General features: G+C 47.1%; 1 protein-coding gene across 1 annotated transcript in view; it reads right to left on the reverse strand.

The window, feature by feature from the left end:
• LOC122924213 (olfactory receptor 5G3-like) overlaps positions 1-10,093 on the reverse strand; it is a 56,274-nt gene extending 46,181 nt beyond the window's left edge. Inside the window, exon 1 of the mRNA XM_044275132.1 lies at positions 10,066-10,093. Coding sequence (XP_044131067.1) covers positions 10,066-10,093 — 28 coding nt within the window. The remainder of the gene's footprint in view (positions 1-10,065) is intronic.
• Positions 10,094-10,955: the final 862 nt, after the last annotated feature.

The raw sequence follows: 10,955 nt of genomic DNA on the forward strand, positions 1-10,955 counted from the left end.
CCTATCCCTACAACTAGTAAGAGCAGAGTGATGTGCGGCGCTACGTGACTCCAGCTTATATAGAGGCTGGGTCACATGCTGCACCTGGCCAATCACAGCCATGCCATTAGTAGGCATGGCTGTGATGACTTCTAAGGGCACACGAGTTAAACGCTTGTTGATTGGCTTTCAACAAGCCCCGTTAAATCGCTGAACACCGAACCTGAACTTTTACGAAAATGTTCGGGTTCAGGTCCGGCTACCAAAAAAAAACTTAAAGTTCGGTACGAACCTGAACTTTACAGTTTGGGTTCGCTCAACCCTACTCTTGAGTACCTATGGCCAGGAGTGTATCAAATTATCATGAGGCCTAAAGCAAAATGCTTTTTTTTGTCTCCAGTCTGTGTCATGTTGCTATTCCTATTCCACAGATTATCTACAGTAGTTACACATAATAGGGATCATGAACACACTGGTGTTATAGCACAGGGATAATACTACACTGTCACAGTAGTGGGATAACACACACAGAGGTGTTATACAGTCAGGTCCATAAATATTGGGACATCAACTCAATTCTAACATATTTGGCTCCATACACCACCACAATGGATTTGAAAAAAAAAAAAAAACGAACAAGATGTGCTTTAACTCCAGACTGTCAGCTTTAATTTGAGGGTATTTACATCAAAATAAGGTGAACGGTGTAGGAATTACAACAGTTTGCATATGTGTCTCCCACTTATTAAGGAACCAAAAGTAATGGGACATAAAAATAATCATAAATCAAACTTTCACTTTTTAATACTTGGTTGCAAATCCTTTGCAGTCAATTACAGCCTGAAGTCTGGAACGCGTAGACATCACCAGATGCTGGGTTTTATCCCTGGTGATGCTCTGTTAGGCCTTGACACGAGGGTGTCAAGAGCCACGCCTGACTCCGTTGTACCCGGGGTCAGGAGGTCGCAGCGGTTGGCTGCACGCTCTATGTAAGATAGGGATGTTTCCTTATTGTAGCTTTCTGGGTTTGCTTTGCAAACCGTTTTGGCTCACTCAGGGATCTGTAGCTCCTTCTCTCAGCTGTTCCTTGTCCAGCACTCCCAATCCTCCTTATATTCCTCTCTCACACTTCTCTGGTTGCCAGATATAGAGCTTCCTGCCTGGACATCTATTCTGACCCACTGGAGCTGTGTTGCTGTGTTCTCTGATTGTTGCATTAGAACGCTACCCTCCGGATCCCTGTTGGACCTTTGTGGACAGTTGTTGTCGTCCACCTGGGTGTTTGTGTTTGTCTGTGTTTGTCTGTCCTCTCCCTGGTGTTTCCCTCTTAGTGCAGTGGTGAGGACTAGCGATCCCACCGGCCCGTTCATTATCTAGGGTTCATTTCAGGGAAAGCCAGGGTTTAGGCACGTGATCGCCGCACGGGTGAGGAACCCGTCTAGGGACGTCAGGGCAGTCAGGTGCCAGCCGCAAGGAGAGTTAGGGGTCACCACCTTTCCCTCTCCCTTGGGCAGGACTTTCCCTTTTTCCTCCCTGTGCGTGTTGGCGGTCATTACATTATATCTGGCCCTTATTTTTGTGTAGGTAAAAAAAAAAAAAAATGTTTTACCTACTTAGAATCCAGTATGGATCAAATTGCTGCTCTGTCCGAACAATCTCATGGCCTGTCTTTGGAGGTGGCAGGATTGAAGGCATCGGTCCTCCAGCAACAGCAGCAATTACAACAGACCGCAAGCCCAGCGGTTGCTACTGGTAACCAGGTTGTTGCGGAACCCAAGGTCCCTCTCCCTGACAGATTTTCTGGGGGAAGGGACAAGTTTTTGATTTTCCGTGAGGCCTGTAAATTATACTTTAAACTGCGCCCTTACTCCTCTGGTAATGAAGAACAGCGGGTGGGTGTGGTTATTTCCCTGCTGCAGGGGGACCCGCAGTCCTGGGCGTTCTCTTTACCTACTGATTCTCAGGCGCTTCGGTCAGTGGATGAGTTTTTCGGGGCCTTGGGTCTCATATATGACGACCCTGACCGAGTCGCACTGGCTGAATCAAAATTACGGAGACTCCTACAAGGAGAGCGGCCGGTAGAGGAGTATTGCTCTGACTTCCGTAGATGGGCTACGGATACCCAATGGAACGACCCGGCTCTCAGGAGTCAGTTCTGCTCTGGGTTATCCGAAAGGGTTAAGGATGCGCTTGCATTGTATGAGACCCCCTTTTCCCTTGATGCAGTTATGTCCCTTTCTATCCGTATAGATAGACGCCTTAGGGACAGGTTGAAAAAAAACGGAGCCATTGGTAACCCCTCCCAAGCAGCAGTTAGTCTGTACAGACTTAGACGAGCCTATGCAGCTAGGAGGAACTACTCGTCAGGTCCGTCCTCCTGTGGTTCGCCGTAGGCGTGGGGTTTGTTTTTTTTGTGGGGAGAGGGGTCATTTCATTAATGTCTGTCCCTCCTTCCTCAGAAACAAAAAAAACGTCGGAAAACTACTAACCCCAGGCTGTGTGGAGGATGTCAGCCGGGGGGTATACGTTTCCTCCATACGTACATCACAATTTGTGTTGCCAGCGGTTATTGTTTTTGGTGATAAGACAGAGACTATTTCTTTCTTTCTAGACAGTGGAGCAGGGGTAAATTTGATAGATGCCCATTTTGCCCGCACTATGGGTTTGTCTCTCTGTACACTACAGAGACCTATTCCCATATTTGCTATTGATTCTGCTCCTCTGTCTCAGAGAAATCTCACCCACATTGTTCATAACTTACACCTTCGGGTAGGGGACCACCATAACGAGATGCTCTCATGTTATGTTCTGGAGGGGCTTCCCGCTCCGGTAGTGCTGGGTCTTCCCTGGTTGGTAGCGCACAATCCAGTGGTGGATTGGCAGGCCAGGGAGATATTGGAGTGGAGTGAGCCGTGCAGAGAAAATTGCTTAAATAGCAATTGCTTAGTCGCCTCCATAGCTACCCTACCTACTTTTGTTTCGGACTTTGAGGACGTTTTTTCTGAAAAGGGTTGTCAGAAGTTACCACCTCATCGTCCTTATGATTGCCCGGTTAACCTTATTCCCGGCGCAAAATTACCCAAGACCAGGTTATATAATCTTTCAGGTCCAGAGAGACAAGCCATGAAGGATTATATCTCCGAGAGTTTGGCTAAGGGACACATCAGACCCTCTTCTTCACCCGTGGCTGCAGGGTTTTTCTTTGTTAAAAAGAAAGATGGGGGCCTGCGTCCTTGCCTAGATTTTCGTGAATTAAATCGGATAACCATCCGAGACCCATACCCTCTTCCTCTCATTCCTGACCTGTTTAACCAGATTGCGGGTGCTAGGTGGTTCTCCAAACTCGATCTTAGGGGGGCCTACAATCTGATTCGTATTAAAGAGGGGGATGAGTGGAAAACAGCTTTTAACACCCCTGAGGGGCATTATGAAAATCTAGTTATGCCTTTCGGCCTGACCAATGCTCCTGCCGTCTTTCAACATTTCGTTAATGACATTTTTAGTCATCTAATAGGCAGGTTTGTGGTAATATACCTAGATGATATCTTAATTTATTCGTCTGATCTGAGAACACATGAGGAGCATGTCAGACAAGTACTACAGGTCCTACGGACGAATGAATTATATGCTAAAATTGAAAAATGTGTTTTTGCCGTTCAGGAGATACAATTCCTAGGTTATTATTTATCTGCGTCAGGTTTCCGTATGGATCCTAGGAAGGTCCAGGCAATTTTGGATTGGGATCTTCCTGAGAACCTCAAAGCACTACAACGGTTCTTGGGCTTCGCGAATTTCTATAGGAAATTCATTAAAAATTATTCGGTGATCGTAAAACCCCTTACTGACATGACTAGGAAGGGGACTGATTTTTCTAAATGGTCTGACGCCGCTAAAGTTGCTTTTTCCTCTCTAAAAGAGAGGTTTACCTCAGCACCTGTACTAGTCCAACCTGATGTCTCTCAGCCTTTTATTGTTGAAGTCGATGCATCAGAGGTGGGAGTGGGGGCTGTACTGTCTCAGGGTCCGTCTCCTGGCAAATGGCGTCCTTGTGCTTTCTTTTCTAAAAAACTATCTGCAGCAGAACAGAACTACGATATTGGCAATAGGGAACTGTTAGCTATTAAACTTGCGTTTGAGGAGTGGCGTCACTTCTTAGAGGGGGCAGTCCACCCCGTCACTGTGTTTACGGACCACAAAAATCTGCTGTACCTCGAATCAGCTAAGCGTCTCACCCCTAGACAGGCTAGGTGGTCGCTATTTTTTTACCAGGTTTAACTTTGTGATTACCTATCGTCCTGGGGCAAAGAATACCAAGGCTGATGCACTATCTCGTTGTTTCCCTGGAGGGGGTAATGTGAGTGATCCGGTGCCCATTCTTCAAAGAGGAGTGGTTGTCTCTGCGGTACACTCTGCTTTGGAGGGGAAGGTGTTAGAGGCCCAGGGGGACGCCCCGGTCTCTTGCCCCTCAGAGAAATTGTTTGTACCGTTGAACCTACGTCTCGAATTATTAAAGGAACATCATAATTCGGCACTTGCTGGGCACCCGGGTGGTAAAGCAACCTTGGAGCTATTGTCTCGTCGTTTTTGGTGGCCAAGGTTGCGTCAGGATGTATTGGATTTTGTGTCTTCTTGTTCTACCTGTGCGCGCGCAAAAGTTTCACATACACGTCCTGCAGGGTCTCTATTACCACTCGTCATTCCCAATAGACCATGGACACATCTGTCTATGGATTTTATCACTGACTTACCTTTGTCTGCGGGTAAAACAGTTATTTTGGTAGTAGTGGACAGGTTTAGCAAAATGGCACACTTCATTGCGTTACCCGCACTACCTAATGCTAAAACTCTTGCTCAGGTATTCGTCAGTGAGATCGTGAAGCTTCACGGGGTCCCCTCCGATGTTGTTTCGGATCGGGGAACCCAGTTTATTTCTAAATTTTGGAAAGCTTTTTGTTCCCGTTTGGGGGTTCACTTGTCCTTTTCCTCAGCTTTCCATCCTCAGTCGAATGGACAGACTGAGCGTACCAACCAAAACCTGGAGACATATCTAAGATGTTTTGTGTCTGAAAACCAAGAGTTGTGGTCGTCATATTTACCCTTAGCTGAGTTTGCCATAAATAATCGCCGTCAGGAATCCACTGGCAAGTCACCATTTCTTGGTGCATATGGTTTTCATCCCCAATTTTGTACTTTCAAAGAGGGGGGGTCTTCTGGGGTTCCCGAAGAGGAACGGTTTTCGTCATCTCTTTCATCGGTATGGCAGAAGGTGCAAGCTAACTTGAAAAATATGGGAGGTAAATACAAATGCATGGCTGATAAGAGACGGTCGCCAGGTCCGGACCTAGGAGTGAATGACTATGTGTGGTTATCTACTAGGAATATCAAATTGAAGGTTCCCTCTTGGAAACTGGGTCCTAGGTTTATTGGTCCGTACAAGATTGTAGCCATCATCAACCCCGTGGCTTTTCGCCTGGAGTTGCCTCAGACTTTTAAAATCCATAATGTCTTTCATAAGTCGTTACTCAAAAAATATGTTCCACCTCTAGAACCGTCACCGCTGCCACCCCCTCCTGTTGTCGTGGATGGTAATTTAGAATTTCAGATATCCAAAATTATTAATTCTCGTCGGGTCCGCCGCTCTCTCCAATATCTGGTGCACTGGAGAGGTTACGGTCCCGAGGAAAGAATGTGGGTTCCTGCGTCTGAGGTAAACGCCGACAGGCTAGTTCGGATTTTTCATGCCTCTCATCCTGAGAGACCTGGTCCTGAGTGTCCAGAGGCCCCTCGTAGAGAGGGGGGTACTGTCACGAGGGTGTCAAGAGCCACGCCTGACTCCGTTGTACCCGGGGTCAGGAGGTCGCAGCGGTTGGCTGCACGCTCTATGTAAGATAGGGATGTTTCCTTATTGTAGCTTTCTGGGTTTGCTTTGCAAACCGTTTTGGCTCACTCAGGGATCCGTAGCTCCTTCTCTCAGCTGTTCCTTGTCCAGCACTCCCAATCCTCCTTATATTCCCCTCTCACACTTCTCTGGTTGCCAGATATAGAGCTTCCTGCCTGGACATCTATTCTGACCCACTGGAGCTGTGTTGCTGCGTTCTCTGATTGTTGCATTAGAACGCTACCCTCCGGATCCCTGTTGGACCTTTGTGGACAGTTGTTGTCGTCCACCTGGGTGTTTGTGTTTGTCTGTGTTTGTCTGTCCTCTCCCTGGTGTTTCCCTCTTAGTGCAGTGGTGAGGACTAGCGATCCCACCGGCCCGTTCATTATCTAGGGTTCATTTCAGGGAAAGCCAGGGTTTAGGCACGTGATCGCCGCACGGGTGGGGAACCCGTCTAGGGACGTCAGGGCAGTCAGGTGCCAGCCGCAAGGAGAGTTAGGGGTCACCACCTTTCCCTCTCCCTTGGGCAGTACTTTCCCTTTTTCCTCCCTGTGCGTGTTGCCGGTCATTACAGGCCTCTACTGCAACTGTCTTCAGTTCCTGCTTGTTCTTGGGGCATTTCCCTTCAGTTTTGTCATCAGCAAGTCAAATGCATGCTTAAACAGATTTAGGTCAGGTGATTGACTTGGCCATTGCATAACATTCCACTTATTTCCCTTAAAAAACTCTTTGGTTGCTTTTGCAGTATGCTTTGGGTCATTATCCATCTGCACTGTGAAGCGCCGTCCAATGAGTTCTGAAGCATTTGGCTGAATATGAGCAGATAATATTGCCCGAAACACTTCAGAATTCATCCTGCTGCTTTTGTCAGCAGTAACATCATCAATAAATACAAGAGAACCAGTTCCATTGGCAGCCATACATGCCCACACCATGACACTACCACCACTATGCTTCACTGATGAGGTGGTATGCTTAGGATCATGAGCAGTTCCTTTCCTTCTCCATACTCTTCTCTTCCCATCACTCTGGTACAAGTTGATCTTGGTCTCATCTGTCCATAGGATGTTGTTCCAGAACTGTGAGGGCTTTTTTAGATGTTGTTTGGCAAACTGTAATCTGGCCTTCCTACGAGGCTCACCAATGGTTTACATCTTGTGGTGAACCCTCTGTATTCACTCTGGTGAAGTCTTCTCTTAATTGTTGACTTTGACACACATACACCTACCTCCTGTAGAGTGTTCTTGATCTGGCCAACTGTTGTGAAGGGTGTGTTCTTCACCAGGGAAATAATTATTCGCTCATCCACCACAGTTGTTTTCCGTGGTCTTCCGGGTCTTTTGGTGTTGCTGAGCTCACTGGTGCGTTCCTTCTTTTAAGGAATGTTCCAAACAGTTGTTTTGGCCACGCCCAATGTTTTTGCTATCTCTTTGGTGGGTTTGTTTTGTTTCTTCAGCCTAATGATGGCTTGCTTCACTGATAGTGACAGCTCTTTGGATTTCCTGTTTATACATGGTTGTGGGTCGGGTTGTGCTCTGTCCGGAAAAACAAGTTTGTCTCTGGATCTGTTCAATACATTGGCTCTTGCTCAGTCTAGGGTCCAGGGGGGGGGGTATCTGCGCTCCGCAAGTCTCATGGCCACAATCTCCATCTCCATGTTTAATTCTTCATCTTTAGAACAATTTCTTTTGGCCCGAATAAATTCCCCTTTAGGGATATTACGGACCACATGTGGAGGATGGCATGATGTGGCCATGAGAGTTGTGTTACCTGACATGTCCTTACGATAGGTACTGGAATGAACTTGATGAGTCGCAGAGTCACCCTCCAAGGAAAGATCAAAGATTATCTGCTGAGAATAAAAAATGGCATTCCCACCATGCCATGTAGATATTTGCCATGGAGGGCGAAAATTTCGCCCCCATGGAAACTCCTGTCAACTGTAGGAAGTAACGTTGCGAGAACATAAAGACATTGTATTTAAGCAGAAACAGCACAACCCGACAAACAAAATCCTGAAAAGTAGGAGATCAATCGGAGTAGACATTCAAAAACCAAGCTAGGGAGACCATGGCCAAATTATGAGGGATGACTGTATATAAGGATGTAACATCCGCTGTGATTCTGGCTAACCGGGAGCAATGCCTTGGATACTACTCAAACAAAACAATGGTTGATCTTAGGTTAGCCAGAATCCTACTCCACACTGATGAGGGGCAACACCCAGAAACAGCTGTCTGTGCATGGATAACTGGCTTAGGTCTTCTCCGTCACATCCTTTAAGCTTGTAAAAGAGCGGGATCTTGACATAGGGGCCACTTAATATGGTGGATATGGTGATCTTTGCAATGGGGACACCCCTTTGCTCACTTTTCCTTCCTTTGAGGGATATCTGGCTTTCACTGTGTTGAAGACCCATAATTGGGGCTCCACAACTATTTTGCATATTACTGTTTCCCAGGGAGCTTTGCAATATGGATTGCTGTGTCAAGACTCTTAAATGAGGCTCCACAGTGTTTTCTGTAGCTGGTCTCCCTAAGATCAGCCATTGTTTTGTTTGAGTAGTCTCCAAGGCATTGTTCCTGGTTAGCCAGAATCCTACTCCACACTGATGAGGGGGCAACACCCCGAAACAGCTGTCTGTGGATGGATAGCTGGCTTAGGTCTTCCCTGTCACATCCTTAAAGCTTGTAAAAGAACGGGATCTTGACATAGGGGCCACTTAATATGGTAGATTTGGTGATCTTTGTAATTGGGACACCCCTTTGCTTGCTTTTCCTTCCTTTGAGGGATATTTGGCTTTCACTGTATTGAAGACCCATAACTGGGGCTCCACAACTATTTTGCATATTACTGTTTCCCAGGGAGCTTTGCACTTTGGATTGCTGTGTTGAGACTCTTAAATGAGGCTCCACAGTGTTTTCTGTAGCTGGTCTCCCTAAGATCAGCCATTGTTTTGTTTGAGTAGTCTCCAAGGCATTGCTCCCGGTTAGCCAGAATCCTACTCCACACCGATGAGGGGCAACACCCCAAAACAGCTGTCTGTGGATGGATAGCTGGCTTAGGTCTTCCCCCGTCACGTCCTTAAAGCTTGTAAAAGAGCGGGATCTTGACATAGTGGCCACTTAATATGGTGGCTTTGGTGATCTCTCTAATGGGGACACCCCTTTGCTCGCTTTTCCTTCCTTTGAGGGATATCTGGCTTTCACTGTGTTGAAGACCCATAACTGGGGCTCCACAACTATTTTGCATATTGCTGATCACTAATAAGCATTGTCTTTTGCAAGCTGTGCAATAGCAAAGTAAGACATGGGCAGGTAAACACAAAGGAAGGCTCTGCAGCTCTACCTGTATTGAACCACATGAAGTTGCATCACTGTATCCCATGGGCAAGCAAAAGTGGCAGCCAGCTACTGCAACAGAAGTTCCCTCCTTTTCCCAGTCCCCCTTGTGGCAGCCATGCAGACAGTGTCTTTCACATCGCCATCATACCTTTTCGCTTATCCCATTCACTCCTCCTTCACTCCATCTTCAGTCAATAATCTTCTCCCTGCGATTCTCGCTGTGCAACAAGGTTCACGCCATGGTGGACACATGGAACAGCTCTTATGGGCAGGGACTGTACATGTCTTTCAAGGCTCACTGGGACAATGATTTTTCCGGCAGCAGCGAGGCGGCACCCCGGCAACGAGGCTAGGTCCTTTTGATCTCCTATACTTGTGTCGGCCAGGCTTCCACATCAGGCACCTTTCCGCCTCCTCCTGTTCCCGTCCTTAGCAGCAGCTGGGCACAGAGTCATTCGCACAAACTCTCCTTTCTATCATATGTGTCAGGTCAAGTGTTGCCACACTGTGTTGGAGCTGATCAGCCTGGGAGAGAGTAGCCAACGGCGAGCAGTTGCTAAAGTATATCATGCAGCAAACATATTGCTGGCTGTTATTCCATCGACTCCAACTGGGCAAGGTGGTCAGCAGCAATGGGCATAATATCCTGTCCGACCTAAACTTGGATGAAAAAACACATGCATGGCGAACTTCATTACCTATTGGTGCTACACTTTCTACATAGGTACACTAGCTTTTGCAAGGTGCTGACAAAGTCCAGGAGACTGTCCAAGTACTTTAGCCATTCTTACATGGCAATGAACACTCTCCTATACTTGCAGTGACCGAATGTCCTGTCGCTACACCACTTAATCTGCAACATACCAACTCCCTGGAATTCCACATTGCACATGGTCGAACGCTAGTACAAGCCGTGTAAAGCTGTGAATGATTTTGTCTTGCACCAGACAGCCTCAGCAGCAGGGTGCATGTGTTGTTTCAAGGTCAGGCAGTGGGACGCCTGTCGCCCATCGTAGAGCCTAATGTATGTCAGCAGTGACAAATGCGGCATGAACAAAGTCATCCCTCCCCTATTTATCGTGGAACAGATACTGATGCTCATGAAGCATGGGATGACAGCAGAAGAGGAATGCATCTTGCTGTTCGCCCTATAGCTGTTGGGGACACACAAAGGGAATCTGCCATGGAGGAGGAGGAGCTGCCACTGCAAGAGGAAAAGGAGGATTCACAGGTGAAGGAGCAAAAGAACGATGATGAAGATATCACTGGCCAGGAAACCCAATCATCTCAGTGTCAGGTAGACTCAGAAAGAAGTGGCTTTTCGGCACAATAGCCTGTATGCCCTATTCCTAATGCAGTGACATGCATATTGTTGACATCAAGAAGTCTGATTATTACTGGATAGAGATGCTTTTAGACCCTTGCTATCAAGGCAAAACGGGGGAATGTTTTTCCTAAACGCAGAAAGGGAGGACAAATTACATTATCACCAGGAAACACTGTGTACGCAGTAATTAGCAAGCTTATAGCTCCCGCCTCCACACCCAGTCTCTGGGGTATACCTTTTTTCCTGACCCATGTATTTCTGGGCAGGAAGACTGGAACAGTGGCTCAAACTGGCACAGCACACTCTCTTTCATGCCACTACTGAGGACTGCCAATCATTGTGTTGTGTACGGCTGCTGCTTCTACTGCAGCCTCCATCATACCACCACCACCATGCCACTGCTGCAACCTTCCAACGATCTTGTTCT

Source organism: Bufo gargarizans, unplaced genomic scaffold (genome assembly GCF_014858855.1).
Source record: "Bufo gargarizans isolate SCDJY-AF-19 unplaced genomic scaffold, ASM1485885v1 original_scaffold_901_pilon, whole genome shotgun sequence".
Lineage (NCBI taxonomy): Eukaryota > Metazoa > Chordata > Amphibia > Anura > Bufonidae > Bufo > Bufo gargarizans.